Source organism: Homalodisca vitripennis, chromosome 3 (genome assembly GCF_021130785.1).
Source record: "Homalodisca vitripennis isolate AUS2020 chromosome 3, UT_GWSS_2.1, whole genome shotgun sequence".
NCBI lineage: Eukaryota > Metazoa > Arthropoda > Insecta > Hemiptera > Cicadellidae > Homalodisca > Homalodisca vitripennis.
In genome coordinates, this window is record NC_060209.1 from 79,589,328 (window position 1) to 79,611,185 (window position 21,858).

General features: G+C 34.5%; 1 protein-coding gene across 1 annotated transcript in view; it reads left to right on the forward strand.

The window, feature by feature from the left end:
* The window catches only part of LOC124358254 (glutamate synthase [NADH]), an 82,437-nt gene extending 61,017 nt beyond the window's left edge, over nt 1-21,420 (forward strand). Inside the window, exons 25-39 of the mRNA XM_046810548.1 lie at nt 2,746-2,894; nt 3,761-3,899; nt 5,475-5,654; nt 5,839-5,972; nt 8,930-9,089; nt 10,275-10,453; nt 10,576-10,841; nt 10,944-11,164; nt 11,297-11,473; nt 11,628-11,867; nt 12,878-13,045; nt 13,693-13,806; nt 15,080-15,236; nt 15,967-16,125; nt 20,774-21,420. Of these exons, the coding sequence (XP_046666504.1) occupies nt 2,746-2,894; nt 3,761-3,899; nt 5,475-5,654; nt 5,839-5,972; nt 8,930-9,089; nt 10,275-10,453; nt 10,576-10,841; nt 10,944-11,164; nt 11,297-11,473; nt 11,628-11,867; nt 12,878-13,045; nt 13,693-13,806; nt 15,080-15,236; nt 15,967-16,112 (2,430 nt within the window). The 3' untranslated portion in view covers nt 16,113-16,125; nt 20,774-21,420. The remainder of the gene's footprint in view (nt 1-2,745; nt 2,895-3,760; nt 3,900-5,474; nt 5,655-5,838; nt 5,973-8,929; nt 9,090-10,274; nt 10,454-10,575; nt 10,842-10,943; nt 11,165-11,296; nt 11,474-11,627; nt 11,868-12,877; nt 13,046-13,692; nt 13,807-15,079; nt 15,237-15,966; nt 16,126-20,773) is intronic.
* The last annotated feature ends 438 nt before the right edge of the window (nt 21,421-21,858 follow it).

Genomic DNA, 21,858 nt, shown 5'->3' on the forward strand with positions numbered 1-21,858 from the left:
TGGTTTGAAGGTAAAAGCTACGTGCGTGCAAAATTTTGTGTTTCCAGCACTTCTAGAAGTGGGTTAGAATTTCGTATACCCTATCAGTAGGTGAGTTACATATGCGGCTGTATATATATAGGGATAAACAAGCTAGCACTGAGCTCGAAAGACGATAAAATAATTGTTCTAGAAAATAAGATTGGTACAGTACCGTATGGTTATAAAAAAGAAACAAAATCTGATATATTATATGAATGAAATAAACTCTTTTTAAAAATTAAAAATAACCTTTGCTAACGCTCAGCCAATTCGCGATGTGCTCTATTAGCCACTTGTACTAGTCACTGGTTTACGAACTAATACAAATTCAATCTGGATCTGTTATTAATTGTACGAATTCTATTCAAAAAAATGAAAAACCCCTAAAATGCCAATTCACAAAAAAGATTTTGCCATTGAGAGCGTGTAACCGGCTTACGGAAAGGTATACAACAAAAAGCTACTGAACCTTTTTTGTAGATCCTATTAATGGCTATTTAAGTTTAAGCTAGGATAAACGGGTCAACCGATATCGTCTCCAGTAAAAACATTTCCATGTCAAAATGACAAATTATTAGCATTTATTGGCCAAACCGATAGAGATAGGGCAAAAAGTCACTGGACCTTTTTTGTAGATCGTCTTATTGTGTATTTAAATCGGTTTTTTTTTTTTTACCCTAACTTTAAAGATTCTCCCGATATAGAACCCAGAAACAAAATTCTGAAGTGAAACTTAAAAAAAACGACACATTTAAACACGTTTTGCGGCCAAGCCATAGAGAATAGGGGAAAATGTTACTTGACCTTTTTTGTAGATCACAAAATCTACTAAATCCCATTGAAAATTTGTTTTGCGCTACGACCAACCGTTTAGCCGCTATCGAGCCCGAAAGGTAAATCTTTAGGCGAAAATTTCTAAAAAATTTCATTTCATCGCATTTTGCGCCCAAACAAATCGACATAGAGTAAAAAATCACTGGACCACTTTTGTAGACCACTTTATTCCACACTAACGTTTTTCCATCAGATCGGAGCTAGCTCCAACGGTTCTCCCGCTATCGGGCTTCAAAGAAATGCCTGCAAAAGTGAAAAGTGCGAAAGTTTGCCAATTTTTTTCAGGGGTTTAAAAGTAAAAATATCCGGTTTTCAGACTTTTCCCGGTGGTTTGAAGGTAAAAGCTATGTGCGTGCAAAATTTGGTGTTTCCAGCACTTCTAGAAGTGGGTTAGAATTTCGTATACCCTATCAGTGAGTGAGTTACATATGCGGCTGTATATATATATAGGGACTATATTATTTACTAGTACTAAGAAAAACATTTTTAATAAATTAATTTAAGTGAGATCATTTCCAGAACTGAAGGCTAGTGTAACTACCTGTAATGATAAGATGAATAATCCGGGACACAAGGCACTTGTATGAGCTAAACACTAGTCAGGGAGCTGCCCGATAGTGCTTACATTGTGCTACACGAGGTTGGTCGGTGTTTACCGCAAAAGACATAACATTCATAACTGATCACATTTCTCAATGTATTTAATATAGTAATAAACTAGAAAAATGCCACTATTAATTTATCCATATTATGCTGTCTTAATTTTTCTATCTTAATACTCATCTTTTGAAGTAATTGTCGGACTTTTCAGCAGGCAAAACAACACATTTTTTCCTGTGTAAGTTGTATGTTATTTTTATTTGTAATAAATTTGTCTTTATTTTGTATGTTTTGGATTGTTATTTGGGCATATTTAGTAAAGTGCTATGCTGTGCTAAATGTGAAAAAAAGACGTGTTCTTGCAAAACTTATAAAACTTTTATTCACTGTAGTGTGATGCACTACAAGTGAATATAGTGAGCACTTTGAGAGTTAAAGCAATCTTGTGAGACTGTAATTTTTCCCTCGTGACTCTGTTCTCTTGGGATAGATATTTGTAGGCACTTGTGGTAGAAATCTAGTTTTATGTACTTCCAATTTCAACTATTTCAGAAGCCTGCATACTATAGTCCTCCAGGTGTCTAACCTTCTGTTCAATGGAAGTGATAGCATTTGAACACTTTTTGACAGATAAAAGCAAACTTCTTATTGGTTTTTTACAAATATTGGTTTTAAAATTTTGGTTTTACATTGGATGTCAAATTCATCAACAGTGAATGGAGGATTGTAGAAATAGATTTGAAGATTCAAACTCAATTGAGTAAAATATAATCTGAAAAGAATTCATAATGACTTTCCTTATGTTATACAAGTAATCCACTTACTGACTTTTCTCACAGTTAGGACAGATGGAATCCGTTTTGACATCTTCCTTTTCTTTTGACCTTTGCTTAATATAAAATAATATGGGACTTTTCTTGAAACCTTACTCTTACCTGCAGTACCTTACAGACTCTTAAATGTACAAGAACTTTTGTCTAGTGGTTAGTCTCTCTTGTAGAGCCCGAGGGCAACCAACAAAAATGTGAGGGATGGCAGTAGTATTATTGAATTAACGATGTTTAATTCATACATTTATTTATGGTTTAATTTTGTGTTTGCCAATCATCCATGACGATTGAGCTCAAACTGTTTGTGGTATATTTGGAACATTGGGGAGGAACAAATAGACTAATTACAAACAGTATTCTCTGCAAAATATTGATTTTTACACAATTGTGTCAATGAAATTTTAATGAAGTACTTAACTTATCTAATTCAATTTTAATAATATGCATGTAACATTTTTAGGATTTCCAACTTGAGAAGCGTCTAGACAACAAGCTGATTGAACTGGCCCAACCTGTAGTTGACGGCAAACAACCCAATATCAACATTAACATGGAAATCAACAATGAATGTCGAGCTTTTGCATCAACTCTTAGTTATCACATTGCCAAGTAAGACAATTAACATTAAGGTCATCAACTGTTTACATTTAAGATATAAATAATCTTTAACCCATTGCAGATCGTATTGTTTTGGCGCGCGGACACCAGCGGGCACGAATTAATTTACGATCGGCGGCCGCACGAACAGCAACCACATCGTATCGCTCGCTATTGTATACTAGAAAGTTCAGCCGTGAAGGTATTCGTTCGGATGGAACATGGGCCTTCTGAGGTATCCGTGATGTAGGATTGATAACACGCGAGCAAGGTTCTGGGGTGGCAGGGATGATGTCTGAATCATAGTCTAAATAAAGCGGCTCAGGCGAAGCGATTACAACATCCAGACCATTGTCTACACTAAACCCGCCAACATGTACTTCTGCATCGTTCTGTGTCACTAATCTCAAAGTATTATAATAACAACTGAGGAAAACACCCAATCAGAAGCGCTAAAAAGCAGAGAGTAAACTCATATGAATGATTTTTCAACTTCAACATAGAACTGCGATCTGTAGGATATTTATAAAACTTATGAAAACTCTAAACGTAGACCGTTGTTAAACACTCTTAGTTGACAAGTAAAGATGATCGCCCGATCTATCAGACATTAATAGAACTATTTGGAGGGAAACTTAAAAGCAGACCGCTTTTGCGACCTGAGCTCGTCATCTGCCTGCGTTAGGCCCGGCCACTGCCTGACGAGCCTAGCTCGTCAGTGATCCGCAATGGGTTAATATATACATACTATTTATTTAGTGTTATAGTTTTACTCTAAATAGAATTGTTTATATTCTCTCTTAGTAGGTATTCTATAATTTATTTCACAATTACATTTTTTGTATTGTTAATTTTATACAAACAAATTTTGTAATCAGGAAATACGGAGATGAAGGCTTGCCTGACCACAGTATCAACATCAACCTGAAGGGATCAGCTGGCCAAAGCTTTTGTGCGTTCATGTCCAAAGGCGTCCATGTCACATTGGAAGGAGATGCTAATGATTACGTTGGCAAGGTATTTCATTTGTTATAAACCTCATTTTCTTGTACAAGATAGTTTTGAACATTTGTTTCTTTGGAGAAATACTCGTAGAGTTCTTAGACAATCAATATTTAAATTAAAAAACAAGTGGCAGAATAATAATTATTAATATACATGAAATATGAAACTAAAAGCAAGTCAAGAATCATACTTGTTTACATCAAAATTTAAAAAAAATTACTTATGTATTTTTTTAAATATTGTTAATATATATTTCTCAAAAATTTTGTGTCTTATAAAACATTTCCAACACACGCCATTATGTTAATATTAAAGAAAATAGCACAATAATGTTTAAAAATTTTTCAATTATCTATTCAAACCTATGTGCCAAATTTGGTTTCTTTAGATCAACTAGTTCTAAAGATATTTGTTATTACAAAATGGCGGCTAGAAGAATGTGGGTGTGTGTTGTTGAGAATGTCTCAGCCGAACAACACATTTCTCAACCTATACTTATAGAACATGTTTTGCTTAAATGATGAATACTAAGTATGACCCACAGAAGTTTGTGACATCCTTTTGTGAAGGTGCCACAAGAGGTTGGTACAACATCAGGATATGATAGTAGACACAAAAACAAGCAAAAAAGTTCATATAAACACATGTCCTATCTCGTTTCGTTTAGTGTCTGACTAAATTTTTTAAATAAATTAATGTGGAAGTATGAAAAATGTCTTTTCCATTAATAGTGTCTAACTGTACTTATGTGTTTTTTAATTAAAGAATCATATCTCAAAAGCGATTGGAGCAAATAACATGAAACTTAGCAGTTATGTTATGCTAATTAAAGGAAAAATTAAATACCTATAATCACTTTACATATCAAAATGAAGGCATTTAAAATTTTCAAACTTTGATATCCTAAAAACCGTTATTCCTATATAAAAATTGCAAGAATAATTATTTATTGGAAATTTAATGAAAAAACTAACAATACAAAATTTTCTAATCATTGAGAAATAAAAGAATTACATCAATTTTAGTTGATGGAAGACCAATAAATAACAAACAGGCCTTATACTCAAAAATATACTTTCTACACGTAAGAAAGAATAAACACTCACCAACTAAAATTAGTGTATAATTCTCATAAAGTGTAATAAAGTACGTAAGAATGTCATATGGACATTCCAAATGTGCTGTAATATTGTCATTAGCTTTACTGGTCTACATTGATGAAGGAGAGATCAAAACAATAGATGGTGTACTGAATTGGTCACAGCTAAGAGATACATCTTATCTCCCAGCATACTATGTGCAACCTGCTCTGAACCAAACCATTTCTCTTTACTATTTCGATTCATTTATTGAAATTTTCATTTACTTAAAAGTATACTTTAAATTTGATAACTGTTGCTACTACAGTTTTGTAAAATTCATACTTATAATATTAAAAAAGTTTTAAAATAATCAGCTGTGAAAAATTTCAAGTCAGCTTATCACTACTGAATTAAAAAATAGCACTTTGGAGAGTTAAGCATTCAAAATTAATGATTATATAAATTAACCTACATGATTAACTGTATTTAATTAAATTGTTTTCAGGGCCTATCCGGTGGTGAGATAGTGATCTATCCACCGAAGACATCAGACTTTGATTCTATTACCAATGTGATCGTGGGCAATGTGTGTCTGTATGGAGCCACCTCTGGCAAGGCCTTCTTCCGAGGCATTGCTGCTGAGAGGTTCTCTGTGCGCAACTCGGGAGTGGTGGCTGTAGTGGAGGTCAGTACAAATAGTTATGTAGACTATTGGTTTAGTAATTTTAGTTCTTTATTACATATAGATCTTTATTCAACTAGGTTCCAGGTGACTTTAGGTGATAGCATACGAGTATTTTACAAAATGTACAGGGATTGGCTGTACATTCTCATATTCTTGGTCACATTTATGTAAAACTTTTACACAGGGAGTGGGAGACCATGGCTGTGAATACATGACTGGAGGTTGTGCTGTCATCCTGGGACTGACAGGTCGAAACTTTGCTGCCGGTATGTCAGGTGGCATCGCCTACGTGCTTGATGTAGATGGATCATTTAGAAGGTACGCTACACATCAAAAACTTTGCTTGATCATGTGCAACAGAATGATTTTCATGAATAATTAATCTTTATATACGATGGTTATTCCAAAAGTAAGGTCCGGTAATCTTTATATACGAGGGTTATTCCAAAAGTAAGATCCGGTTAAGAAAAAAAATCCAAATTTTTTGAAAACAATTGTTTTATTTACATTCTTTACATCTTTCTCTATGTTTCTACTTACTATAATTTGCATACTTATTTAAACATTTGTCATATCGTTCAACAAGCTTTTGAATGCCTAAGTTGTAGAAATCAACCACCTGCAAAGATAACCAGTCTTTAACTGCTTCTTTCACTTCATCATCTTAGTCGAAGCGCTTGCCGTCAAGAAACTCCTTTAGATAGCAGAACAAGTGGAAATCACTTGGTGCTAAGTCCAGACTGTACAGTGGGTGGTCCATCTGTTCCCATCCAAATTTCTTGATTATAGTTTTGTGTTTCTTTCGCAGTATGGGGTCTGACATTGTCATGCAACAACAACACTCCAGACAACAAAAGCCCACATGACTTATTCTGGATTACATGTTGAAGGCGGCTTTATTGATCATTGTCCTTCTTTCCATAAAGTCGACTAATATTACTCCATGTTTATCCCAAAACACGGTCACCATAACTGTGTATGTTGAGATTGTTTACTTTGCCCTGACCTGTACTGGCGATGACATGTGACACCACTTCATTGACTGACGTTTAGACTCTGGAGTTAAGTGAGAAATCCATGTCTCATCCCCTGTGACAATATGGCCTAAAAGACTGTTACCTTCCTTATGATATCGCTCCAAAAAAGCAAGAGCAGAAGCCATTTGTTGTGACTCTGGCAGCCTGGTAACCTAACGTGTGCTCAATTTTTGAAAATTCAAATGTTCAGACACAATTCTGTACAAAGTTGTTCTCTTCACATTCAGGAAATCCATTTCTAAATATAAAATAGTAAATCGTTGGTCTTCACGAATTTTTTGTCAACTGCATTGACCAAATCGTCTGAAATTACTGATGGTCGGCCAGAGCGTGGTTCATCATACACATTTTCCCGTCCTTCATTAAAAGCTTGCACCCACTTGCACACTTTACTATAACTCATTATGTTAGGACCGTAAACTTCAGTAATCTGCCAATGAGTTTCTGCCACTTAAATGTTTCTTGTAGACAAAAACCATATTACTGCCCTTACTTCACAATCAGTGGGCTGATCAACTGTCTTAAACATTGTGAACTAACACTATAAACAGTAACAATAATAATGCTAATGGCTGTGCTTGACGCGCAAGGCATGCTGGGAGTCGGCGCACATGCGTGTTTTGTCCTTGGCACCAAATTCAAATAGTTATGGCAAATCGGACTTTACTTTTGGAATAACCCTTGTACTTATATCACTTTCCTTTTGGAAATCTTAGACTTTTCTTAGTATAATTATTGAGCCAGATCTCTTCAGAGCTTAGAATATTTTATTGCTTAACCAACTGAGCACTCTGGAACTGTTCTGATCTTGCCAAGTAATGACTTAAACATTAGGACAGTATGTAATAATATCGCTACATGCAAATTTGTCCTTTAGAGAAGGGTTTCTTTCATAATTGAATAGTCTGGTACTTAAAGTAGGTTTGGTAAAGTAATGAGTCAATATTTCTGATTATTCAAAGATTTGGTTTCAGGCAGCTTATAGATTTAATTCACCTCAATAAATTCAATTACAGTAGAAGGCTGATTACCTGAATTCAAATATGCAAGCCGCCGGGTTAAATAAGGTCCAAAATTAATAACCTTAGCGGGATTAACCAATAACCTTAATAATTTGCAGCATGTATTTAAAATTGCACTGCAGATATGTAATGGTTTGTTTTTGATATGGGGTTCACGGGATACTGCAGCATCGCACTGTTTATGACTTTACTGGCTTTTGATAGTTCAGGGAGGGACGGAACAGGGTTGGAAAATTTGCTACCGGTTAGTAAATTATGTTTCACTCTAGTCAGCAGATGGATTCATTCATAAAATTACAAATAAAAGACTAAATGTTTGCTTACAACACATAAGGAAACATTTAATTTGAAAGTCAAATAAGGAACAAAACATACCCAATAGACTAGTTTTGAATTAGTACAGTTGCAGCTTTTAATTCCCACTTGGCTGTTATGATATTGAGCAGTAGCACACGATGAAGGTCTGGTTTTTATGCAATGAGGATTAATGTAATACTTTCCCTCCTGTAATGTGTGTAGCTAGTTACTCTCTCTAAACAACAGGTACAAGTTAACACGACCCGTCATCACACCTTAGGGAGTCAAGTAACATTGTTATTTTACTGATATAACTACGGTTATTACAATATTTCTAACTAATGCAAACTTTTTTACGCTATCATAATTTTTTATGGTAGATAACTTTTTGCAATCAAACTTTTCTCTCCAGGGTGAAGAAGTGTCTTTTTCTTGCCTTGTTATTCTAATAATTATTTTCATCCCTTTACACTTTGTCTTTTATATTGTTATTCTCCCATTAGTTATTTTTCTTAATTTAATTTAAAATTTATTTTGAGATATTGAAAATAAAAATTTTTTTGTATTGTTAAAATATGCATAGTTATTGAAATATTTGAAAACGATCTAAGTAAATAATTGCCAACATTGAAAGCACTTTTCAGATAAAAATACTGGATAAACAAATCCTAAATATAACATTGTAACTTAATCTCCATGCCTGTGTTAAAAACTTTGTTATAAGTTAAATAAACTGGAACATTAGCCTTACATCATAGAACAGATCATTCCTGTAATTATTATAAAATGGTTGATATTGAGAAAATATTTTTCTTGTATAGAAATTTCAAGATGTTTTTGAGGTTGTTACAGATCTCAAATATTAATAAACTGAAATATTCAAAGGCTGTAATCTGAAGTGAAATTATTTACTGTACAGCAAGTGCAACCAGGAGATGGTGGAGTTGTTGCCTTTGGAGCAAGATGAGGACCTGAAGTACGTCAAGAGTCTGTTAGAAGAGTTCCATCAGAAGACAGGCTCTAAGATAGCCCAAGACCTGCTCTCCAGGTGGCCTGCACCTGCTGGACAGTTTGTCAAGGTATAACACCAATTTATCGTTTCTGTATATAAGTTGTATCGGAATGAATAGTTTGCCGATCGGGGTCAATTTGTGATCATTACTTTGATATGTAAAGATTCCTGCTATCTGTATGAAATAATCCTTTTCAGTATTGCGATACAGGTTGAGGTAGGTTTTAATTTGCTGCTGACTAAATATTTTGTAAGAACACAACAGGTCCTTTTTAAAATTGTGTCATTATCTGTCCGTCTGTGTTATACCTCTTGATAGAAAATTGCAATAGGCTTGAAACTTGGTATATAGATTCCTCTTGGTGCAAGGAAAAACATGATTTTTGGAAGTTTCTCTTTGATTTTAGTTTTTTTGTGTCAGGTCCTTCAATACTCTGTTGTATCAGTTTATTTTTATAGTTATTTTCTCTTCTGCCCATAAGTGTTGTATATGTTTTCTATTCAGAATCAGCAATCAAAACTGATTAAATTTTTCCCCATTTACTATATTATTTACATTTTAAAATGTCATTAAGTACAAAAATTACTTTCAACATTTTTAAAAGGTGTCAATGGGTGAAGAAATAATAATTTATTCCTCTCACTGATTATAAGATTTGCAACTGTTAAAAAACTTTTATATCATTTTAACACTAAAACAGGTTAAAAGGAATTGAAGAATATCTACTTTATAATGGGTTCCTAGTGATAGTGATAGACATACAGTCTAAATACACATAAGTTATTAGTTTACTGATATAATACTGGAAAATCATTAATTGGTGTACAATATGAGTGATTTGAAGGAAACAGGATTTTTCCAGACATTTGCCATCCATTCAGTGATAAAAAAATCAGTAACACTACATTTTAAAATCTGTAATCTGATCTCTTCTTTGGGTAAATAACTGACCTAACACATAACTAAAATCTAGATTAAAATAAACAAATCATACCAGAGCATTGTAACACACATAAGTCAGGAATCACAACCACCATGTGTCAAACAAACAAACTCCAAACAAAGAAATGAGTGATTTACTGTACCTTTTACAACTGTGACTTACTAATTATATCCATTTGAGTAATTTTTCAGTTTTTTCATTGTTTTGGCCAAAAAATTTTGAATATGTAACTAATTAATTTTCAGATACTTTTGAATTATAATTGAAAATATAAGCTTAAGTTTAAAATACTTTAATGTGCTGTATAGGTGTTCCCATATGAATACCAGCGAGCTCTGCGCCAGATGGCTGAGGCTGCGAACAAAACAGAGGTTGAGAACATGACAGCGGTCCCAGTAGTCAACAGCGGTGTAAGGGACATTGAGGAGACCATCAATGATTCTGCTGTGGAGAAAAAGCGACTTGAGAAAGTGCTTGACAAGACCAGGTCAGAAATTGGAGTCTTTAAATTTTATAATTTACTGTGACTCAAGATAGAAATGTTAGAGGTTAATGTTAATTGCAACAACAGTTTGTATAATTTTGTTTACTTGAATCATTTCTCTGTAGAGGATTTATGAAGTATGGACGAGAAATGGCTCCATACCGACCGGCAGAGAAACGACTGAAGGACTGGGATGAGATCTACAACTTCGGTCATGTACGTAAGGGCCTGCGGGTGCAGGCAGCTCGCTGCATGGAGTGCGGAGTGCCGTTCTGTCAGAGTAGCCATGGCTGCCCACTTGGCAACATCATCCCCAAGTGGAACGATCTTATCTTCCACAACAACTGGAGCGAGGCTTTGAAACAGCTGTTACAGACCAACAACTTCCCAGGTCAGTTGAAATTATATTAAGAGTATGTTATTGCTGTTCTTAAAAACGTCTAAATATGAAAAAACCTGATTACCAAAACATAATTTACTTAATGGTGTGCAGAGTTCACTGGACGAGTGTGTCCTGCGCCTTGTGAGGGTGCCTGTGTGCTGGGGATTAACGAACCTCCAGTAACAATCAAGAATATCGAGTGCTCCATCATTGACCATGCATTTGAACAAGGCTGGATCCAGCCTGAACCACCGACCAAACGCACCGGTTTCAAGGTGGCAATTGTAGGGTCAGGGCCTGCAGGAATGGCAGCAGCGCACCAGCTCAACAAGGTGGGTTGTTGAAATATTTCCTCTGATTTGCACATACTTCCTGAAAATATGTCTTCTGGTTATATGAATACATCAAATACCATATCTTTTATTCCATTGTGCATTTAAAGTAAACATTGGTAATTTGTCCAGGCCGGTCACTTGGTGACAGTTTACGAGCGCAATGACCGCATCGGTGGCCTACTGCAGTACGGCATCCCCACCATGAAGCTGTCTAAAGAGGTGGTCCAGAGACGAGTCAAGTTGATGGCTGATGAGGGTATTATCTTCAAGACCAATATCAATGTTGGAAAAGACATAAGTGCTAAGGTTTGTTTGAAGTTTGCTAGCAATTTTGTTTTATTTTCATGGTGTTTAGAAACATTTTAAATATCTCAGCTTATTTTGAAATTTACAAGAGCATTATTTATTGAATGTATTTTAATCAATACGAAGATGTAACAAAGTTTGATGACTGATGTAGGAACTGTATGAGGAATATGACTCTGTCGTGCTGTGTACTGGTGCCACCTGGCCACGAGACCTGCCCATTCCTGGACGTCAACTGGAGGGCATCCATTTTGCCATGAGCTTCCTTGAGTCCTGGCAGAAAAAGCAGATGGGAGATGGTAACATCAATCCATTACTGGCCAAAGACAAGGATGTCATCATCATCGGTGGTGGTGACACTGGCTGTGACTGCATTGCCACCTCACTCAGACAGGTAATTTTCACAGTTTATGTGTGTCGTTTAAGAAATAACGTTTGGTAGGAAGGGTTGATTAAATGTGAATGTTTAGTTTAGCCTCAGTTCACCTTTCTCTTAGTACAACTCATGTCGAAACGATGTATAAAGTTCATTATGAGCTTCTTTGCCACCGACCTTTTTGGATGCAAACGCACATGACTACAGATTTCAGGAGTCAAGTTTATGACAGCATCACGTTCCAGATGCTGCACTGTGAACTGGAGCTAAACTCAACATTCACAAATGTTGTTTAAGCTCAGATATTACAGAATAAATTTGTATAGAGCTGGTGGTAACTCAGGCTCCCTAAGAATCTCTTTTATAACTTAGTCCGTGTTCCAGTTGAAAAAAAATAATAATCTGGATGTGCCCTCTCAGTAAAATTGGTCTCTCCAATTGCTTTTTCAAAATTCATCCTCACCTGACCTCTTTCATGTTCTGTAGAGTATGATTACTCAAATTGCTAAAGAACTTGACCTACTAGGATTGGTTTTGGGGTTTTTTTTTTTGGTACGAGTTTAAACTTTGTGAATTATGGTCAATGCAACTGGTCAGCTGCCATGAATCTGGACTTTTACAAGTTACTGTTCTTTTTCTTTTACAATTCCTAGCCAAATAAAGAACGTCATTTATGTTTTATATAGAATAACAAAAGTTCAGACTCTTTCTTTTCATTGATGTGTGTCACTCTTAACACGTGTCATGTGTGTCATTTTCCTTTTTGTTCTCCTTCTTTTAGACATACCTGCGCTCAGTGCCATCATGTGATTCTTGTTAGATAAACTTTTCATTAATTTCCATGAATCAGAAGGTTTTTTATAAATGCATCACCAATTCTTATATATAACTGATATAATCTCTATTGTCTCTACAAATATTTTTTAAACGATAGTTAATTTTGTGCTAGGTAAAACTATGAACGTACAACAGAGTTTTGGTGGTTTACAAATGAATCACTTTAAATGATCCTTAAAATTATGTTTCAGGGTGCAAAGAGCATAACAACATTTGAAATTCTGCCAGAGCCTCCCGTATCTCGTGGCCGAGACAACCCTTGGCCACAGTATCCACGAGTGTTTAAGCTGGACTATGGACACGAGGAGGTCAAACTCAAATTTGGCAAGGACCCTCGCCAGTTCAGCATCCTCAGCAAGGTATCAATAAGGGAGATACAATTTTTCAGTTTTTCCCGTAAATTTCTAGCTAGATGAAACACTAAAATAAAACTATAGTTACATATAAGAAACCTGTTTTTAAATATTTTTCATTTTATATTTTTAGCATGTTTAATTTGGAGAGTAGAAGCCCTCAATCAGAAATTTTTCATATGAAAATTAAGCATCAAATATTAGATTATTTTGTTAATTCAGAAAAACACTGCTCCTTTCTCATCAACATCATGACAGGTTGTGCTATTCATGAGAACTAATGATTCTGACTTTCTGAGGCTAACAGAGCCAATGGTTACTTAATTCTACTACTCTCACACTCAGTCTTTCTCAGACAACTTCAAACGCTTGGCAGCATTACATCTCTCTAGCTTCTCTACCTTCCAACTTTGGTGTTTATAGGTAGAAATTACTTGATTTGAGTACAAAAAAGTGACAGGCAATCTTCATATGCACCATTGTTCAAGCTGATCTTAAACCAAGAAGGGTCTATAATGTTTTTAGCTTAATTAAACGTTCAAAATGATGTATGATATTTATAGACTAATCTTTAAAAAGTAATGTCCATAGTCTAATTTTTTGGAATACACACAAAAAAGTAATATATAATTTACCTCAAACTATTTCTGCAGGAATTCTTGGATGATGGCAATGGGAACGTATCAGGCATCCGCACAGTGATGGTGAAGTGGACCAAGGATGATACTGGTCGATGGATAATGGATGAAGTTCCTAACTCTGAGAAGGTAACATGATAGAAAACTTGAGAAATTATATTTTACAGTAAAAATTTACAGAACGTACTATGGCAAACAAACTATTTATTTACAACAAAACAATAAATAATAAAATTGAATATATGTTTTTAAATAAATACAAAGATTGAAAAGTCTCATTTTATATCAAGGAACAATTGGGTTACCCCACACTATCAATAATAAAAATATGTTAAATTTATTAAATCAAGATTATATAACCCAGTGTAAAAACAAAATGGTGATGGGGTGTACCTAGTAAAGATACATGTGTGAATAAATTAAATCTAGCAAATTTTTAATATAATTTGTAGTAGATAAACAGATGAGTATGTATGTGAAAATTATTGTTCTATACCATAGAAACAAACTTTAGCATATGGAATTTAAAGATAGGGTTTGTAATCTCAATTTATTCTTCAGCACTTATTTTATCTATACCAAAAGCAAACCACTTAACAAGATATATTTACCTTTATTTGTTTAACATAAAAACACCTTATCTTTACCTCTCTATATTAAGATATAAAAACAAATAAAGGCATCCGACTTTTCACCTGTTTATCACGTTTCCACTGGTCTATAAAGTGTATGGTTGTTTATCAATATATGTAAAATGACAACAAAGAACAATAAAAATTGACAAATGACTTATCCACTTGGCCGATGCCGTAATCAACAGAATATCCCCTGATTAGTGATTTTATTGTTAATATTTTATTTATATATCTTTATGTTAATATTTTATTTATACATCTTTATGTTAATATTTTATATTTTACTAACTGGGAGTAAAACATGTTTATTTAGAATTGTCTGCCGATTTACACTATTTATTGTATTAAGATACAGAAATTAGTAAGTGTGAGTTAAACATTTAACTAATCTCCTAACACTTCTAAATCTACAACAATTTAATCTTTTTTATGCAAATAGCATTTGTTTGGGGGTTTAAATAAATGAAACGGAATAACATATTTTTGGTATTAATGTTCGAAATTCCTATTTAAAAGTTTATAAAACTTTCCTATGTAAGGCTGTGGTATCAGTATGTAGGTCTCAATAAGTGATATCACTGTCTTGAAAAGGAATAACCTATGTTGTAGCCTGTCTAGGCTGAACTATAACTCGGATTGAGATTTCCTGGTAGTGCACTAGATATTATTACAGATTGGAAACACTTTTGTGGTCTTGATTTTGAATGTTTGAGACAGAATCCATCTCCTACAGCTGGGTTATTAATGGTTGCAACATTGTATGGCAGGTGTACAAGTGCGACCTGGTGCTGCTGGCCATGGGCTTCCTGGGCCCCGAGCGTTACATCGCCAATGACCTGGACCTCACCCTAGACCCCCGCTCCAACTATGAGACAGCCTCCAGCAAGTACTCCACCTCCGTACCCAAGGTCTTCGCTGCCGGAGGTAATATTGCTACAAGTTCATGTTGTAATGAATACATAATATTGAGAGACTATCAGAAAATGAAAATCGAAGATTCTAAATACTTATCAAATATTTTTGTCACTCTCAGGTTACACAAATTGAAAAAAAATTCCTCTTAAGTTATAGTGTATTAAATTTAATTGTGCACTTACTGTATGAACCAATACCTTTACATATAATTAATATTACGTATAATAATGAATACGACTATCATCTTAAGTTTTCCAGTTCATACTAGGCTAAAACATTCTTTACGCATTAAAGTTCTTTAAATGTTTTGGCTTCACTGTTAAGAGCAACTTCAGGGTTAATGTCTGTTGATCCTTCAGTTTCTATGGTGAGGTCGAAATATTTCAAGAATTTAATTATGTTAACAGTATGTAGATACAATGTGAACTGTATTAGCTAATTCGTAGTTAGCTATGATACCTGTGTAAGCCTAAGTACTTAGATTATAGTATAATATACAATCTCTTATGGCATATTGAAAATGTCCAGCGATTTCATAACCAGTATAAAAGATTAACCATCATGGCAGTAATTTCAATCAATTTTTAAGCAGTTTTCCTACTGATCAATAACAATTTTAATTAATAAGATGATATAATCTAAAACTGTTTTTTTCCATTTTAATGTCATAAACAGAGAGCAATAATCTAATCATAAGTATTGTAAGTTTTATAAGAAGAACACTTTTGTTTTTGTGCAGACTGCAGACGCGGCCAGTCACTGGTAGTGTGGGCCATCGCCGAGGGGCGTCAGGCTGCCAGAGAGGTTGATGCGTTCCTACTGGGCAGCACCACCTTGCCTGGGCCAGGTGGTGTCATCACCACACTCATCAGCCAGAAGGGCTAAGACTCTAGCCCCTGTGCGTATAATATGTTACATTTCTTTGTTCTTCCAGTTTTTTACAATATAAGGAGTTGAGATTAACTTTGTGCCGGAATATGACATTCTAGGCCAGTAACAGCTCACACAATTCCCAACCACACAGTCAGAACATGCTGATTGTGGTAGTGATAAGTGAATAAACGCATGGACTGTGTCATAATTTTCATAAGCCACTTTGTTGCTAAACATTGCTTAACTGATTTTTTGGTACATTTAAAAACGTTCAGTCTAAACCTTTATGATTCTTAATGGAGTGGATCATTCCTTAAATTTTAAATTCATAATAAGATAGTGCAAAGTGAAAAAATGTTAAATAATACTAATTATATTAAAAATATAAAATAGTTTAAAGTTGTAAATCACTATTTAAATAGTGATATATCTTACATTCCATAATGTTCTCTGAAACAGTGACATTAATTATTTTTGTAATATTATCAACATTGTATTTTGTATGTATTTATGTATTATGTTTGTATTTATGAAATAATAAGTAATAAATTCGCTAAATTTTAGTTGTATATCAGTTTTAATACAATCTTAAAATTAGAGATGAGTCTGCCTGGTTCTCTATTCCTAACATATTAAAAATTTCAGTTTAAAAATAAACATTTTACCAGTTCATTATTTCTAATATTATTTTATTATATTATTTATATTTCTATGCTATCTTTGAAAACATGTTGTGGTTCAAATTGATAGATTCATTTAAGATTTGAAAAAAACATGTTTGAATATAAAGAACTGTAATTGGGTCTGTTGGAAGTTGTACACAAGTCATAAGTACATAGGAGAAAATTCCATTATTTTCACTTCCTGAAAACAGTAAAAATAATTGTAAATTTTGCATGGTTATCTTAAAACCATAAATATGCACTTAAGCACGGGTCACACTAGGCTGATTGTAAGCCGCTGGCTATCAGCGGCTGGCAGTAGCGCCAGCAAGCAGCGGCTGGCAACCCGGTCACATTTCGCTTTTAACTCGCCTGGTTCTAGTTCTAGCATGTCGTCTGTGGGTCCACGTAAACGAGTAATTAAGCAATTATTAAGGATGTGTGTGAAGGAGCTTTGTCAGAAAATGCTCAACCGCAAGAAGAGACGTTAGTGGAGTAGACCTTGGATTATGAGAAGAGAAGAATTAGGAGCATCTGCAAGAGTTCTCCAAGAGTTACAAGAAGAGGACCCAGAAACATACAGAAATGTTTTACGAATGTCAGCTCCTAAATTCCAAGAATTGCTGGAATTAGTTGAACCGTTGATTAAAAAACAAAATACCAAGTTCAGACAGGCGCTTCCGTGTCAAAGTCAAAGTCAAAAAGTATTTATTTCTACATCAAAAAAACATTTACATCTAGTTTACATATATTTTCTTAGGTGAAATAAAATATACTACCTACAATAACTAATTACGTTGCTGTAAAACTCTATAAAATAAAACTTAGAAATTAATTCTCAAACTAAGTATAAACTTGTGTTTTGAGAATGAGTCTTGTAATGTACCGCATTGTTGCCTAATATTTTATTGTAGCTTAATTACAACAAACTAAAAAGAATTTCTATAAAAATAATTAAAATTTCTGTAAAAATAAATATATAAATATTCAGAAACTAAAATTATTAATTGATTATGTGTTTAATAATTTAAAAGAATATACTAAAGATTTGTTTTGTTACATGGGAGAAGAGACTATGGCAGTTGCAACCCTCCCATCCCCCACCCCCCACCTAATGACCCGTACGTCCCCAATCACTCGCACTCACATACACCCAATAGGCTACACACTACTGGAACAGCGCTGTTGGAATACCACACAAGCTTTGGCCTGTATACCTCGTTTGCACCAGCACCACTTTTTATAGATTTTTTTATCTTACTCAGTTCTTACTAAATGATCAAGAGCTAGAATACTCTGAGAAAGTTAAAAATCTAGGACTTATTATTGACAAACACTTGAGATGGACTGAACAGGCTTCTTTGACATGTAATAGGGTCTTTGCCGGTGTTCACTGCCTTAAGCGGCTGGCTTCATATCTACCACAGCAAGTTAAAATAATGCTGATAAAGACTCTTGTACTGCCTCAATTCAACTACTGTGACATAGTCATTAATGACATGACTGTGGAGCTTTCAAATAGACTCCAGCGTGCTCAGAACTTTTGCATTAGGTTCATTTTCAATCTCAGACGTGATGATCACGTAACGCCCTACTTCAATCAATTATCTATCTTAAAATTAAAGGACCTTCGAGACTATCACTCACTCATTCTGTTGCACGCTCTTTTAAATACAAATTGTCCTAGTTATCTTTCAAACAACTTTCGATTTATGTCTGAAATAAGTGAAAGAAGTACAAGGAGGGGTACATTCTTATTATCTATCCCAATTCATCGAACAACTACCTTTAGCAAATCGTTTACAGTTTCTGCCTGTCGATTGTGGAATGCTTTACCCGTGAACATCAGAGCCATCGATAAGCGCGCTCGCTTTGGGGCGGAGGTCAGGGCCTTGATGCTGGGGGCTCAGGGGGTATAGCGATTGGCGGCTTTGGTGTGCGGTACTTAGGGCAATTGCATGCAAGTTGAATGAATGCGAGTGTGTGTCTTGCGATATTATTGTAAATTTGTATATAGTTACACTAATTATTGATGATTGTTTTTATTTTAAGATTCATTTAATATATAGTGTAAATAAATAGACTAAGTTTTAGTTATAAATATATTCATATATATATGTTAGTTTAATTTTTATGAGGTTAAGTGGTAGAGAGGACTTTATAGTCCTAACTTCGCCTCTAATAAAGTCATTTTTCATTTCATTTTCATTTCATTTCATTTTTTCTTTTCTGTAGGTGTCGCGTAAACTCTTAATCTTCTTTTTCAAGAGTTCAACTGTCGCAGGCATCCCAGTATTCATTACGTTTTCCAACAGTTTATTGTAGGCTGTCTCTTTGACATTCCTATTAATGTAATCCTGTGATGAAACGTCCCACAAGCACGGATAATTTTGAAATAAATTCAAAAATTCAATGACCTGTTTCCCCGACCACTTCAACTCAGCCATTTTTACACTATAAATTAACAGTTACCTACGAAACAGCAGTAGGTAGCTAAACCCAATGAACAAAACAAAGGATGTAAACACAAAACCACGTGTAGTTTACTCGCCGCTGACACGCTACTGGGGTGGTCAGATTGCGCTGTAAGCTGGCGCGAGCTTGTGCGAATGAATCACGTGACCTGTTAGTTGTCGCTACCTGCGACCAAAAGTTGAACATGTCCAACTTCGCCAGCCGCTGACAAATACTCGCCGGCTGGTAGCACCAGCTGCGGGTTCTGTGGTCACATCAAGCTGGTAGTAGCGGCTTCCTTTAATTCGCGGCTGCAATCAGCCTAGTGTGACCCGTGCTATAGTAAAAGGTTCTCATTGAAGTCTCCATTATTATTTACGATTGTCCTCCATTACAAGTAGAGACTACAATGACGAGATTTCATTATGATGGTTTATGAGATTTAGGCACAATCATATTTATAAAAGTTTGTGCCTAAAATAATCAAGTTGCTGGAACTAATACAAAAAAAAAAATGGACATAGATTATTAAATTGACCTATCCATTACTAAATGAAGGATTCTTGGAGCAATTAGAAAAATTTTAAATTCAATTCAATTAATAATGAGCACACAATTGTTTAATCTAATTGGTATCCATAACTATTAAAAAATATTGAAAAAAGAGTGCCATTCACCTCGTATGTGCCCATAGTATCTACCAGTAATGGTGCAGCAGGAAACTGCAGAAAGTAGTCAGCATCTTGTAAAGTCTTCTTCCCATATAAAGTCCTTGGGTTTTGTGGGTTAAAGAGTGTTACTGGTACTAATACAGTGCATCAAATGTTTTATTCCGGTGCAGCCACATTGGTCACCATGGAGGTGAAAGGTTAAATTAACACAATGGATTGGTGTTGAATTTCAAAGTCATTGGTTGGGAATTCTTGCAATTTTATTTAATTTAATTTAGAATTGTTTAAGTCAAATATAAGATTAATTTAGCAGTCGAGTTCAGACAGGAGCTATGAAAAAATAATCATTTCTTAAAATTTTATTAGTTCAAAATGTAATCAAACTTTCTTTAAAACTTTAAACATTAAAAAAGTAATCTCTTGTTATTTAAAATCATTAACAGTGTTCATAGTAAAATATTTATTTGGTGACTGATATATTTGGTCGATAACATCCTGGATCCATTGAATTGAGGTGAATCCAAGCGGGCTTTGAGCAGCAGTAGATCCGTCTTGCTCCAGTGTCTTCCATGTACTAACTATTCTCTGCCTCAGGCATTACTTCATCCACCCCTATGTCACGTGGTTAGGCCAACAAATCAGAAACCAGCTCTGTAACATGACCTTATATAGCGAACTGTCTATTCTACGCAGTTACAGTTTTTTCTTAACACCCTTAACTCTTGCGTTTCAAAATATCAAGTTTATTTAATTCCCACCAATTTAAAACTTGATTATTATTTCCGATTTATGAAAATAAACTAATATTAATTTATGATCTGATACAGTTACCAGTCCTGATAGTATTAACATCACGACAATACTAAAATGCTGATGTTTGTTTCAGATCGACTCCTGATGACACTGAACAAGACCACTTAACGGCCTGAGGGCGCGATGGCTGCTCTTCCCAAGATCAGTATTAGCCACACTCACTGTATTGTTGTATTGAGATATTTATTTTGTAAATCAAAAATTAGATCTGTAAGAAAATATTGTATAAATTATTTTCATCAGTATAAACTTTAAGGCACAGTTTAACTTAGACTGAGTAGTGAATATTACGAGATTAGGAGCTCACAGTTGATTATTTGTTACAGTAATCCTGAAAAAAATGTTGGTTGTAGCCAATTTCTACTGAGTTCTTACTAAGAGACTAATTTTACATCTAGCACTTTGTAAGTCGTAGACACTGTAACATCAGCAATAAAACATATACGATGTTTAATTATTTTAATGCTTTGTCTGGTTTCGCTCGGACTACAGACAGTATTGACGGGTGCTTGAACGGCATTGCGTGCTCCTAATCGCTCTCTTCCTGTCTGTGTTACTCGTAGTGTTACTGTGTACATATGTTACAGTAGTATGTTATACATTATTTTATTTCTATAGTCGTACTAAGATTGAAGGTTGTGTATTTTGTATTGTTGCGAGAAGAAGGGCGTGTACAGAATTGTTTTGCTATGTTGTTTATCAATAAACTGTAGAAAACCGCTTAATTCTTTTTGTTAACCCTGCTGTTTTTTCTTTTCTGAGATAGCTCCCCCTCCAGGCTTAGGCAAAGAATGTCTTCCTGGTAGTTTCAGCATGGCTTGAACAAAGTAGACTGCCAGTTTAGTTGATGTGCTTTCGGTGTTCAGTCAGGTGTAGTGGAAGTTTAGTTATACTACATATTTAGTTCCATATACAACATGTAGGCTTAGTAAATTGAAAAGAAGCCCTGCCAGACGCACCTGGATGGAGCACTGAATAAAGTTACAAATAATACTCAGTATTATGAACAAAATTACCTTATCTCTAACAATAAAGAGAAGTATTATATTATACATTTTCTATTAACATACTTTTGGTAAAATATTGATGTTTTTTTCTAAATATAAAAAACTTTTTTGAACATTGATCATAAATGTAATGTTTTTGGCATGTTATTTT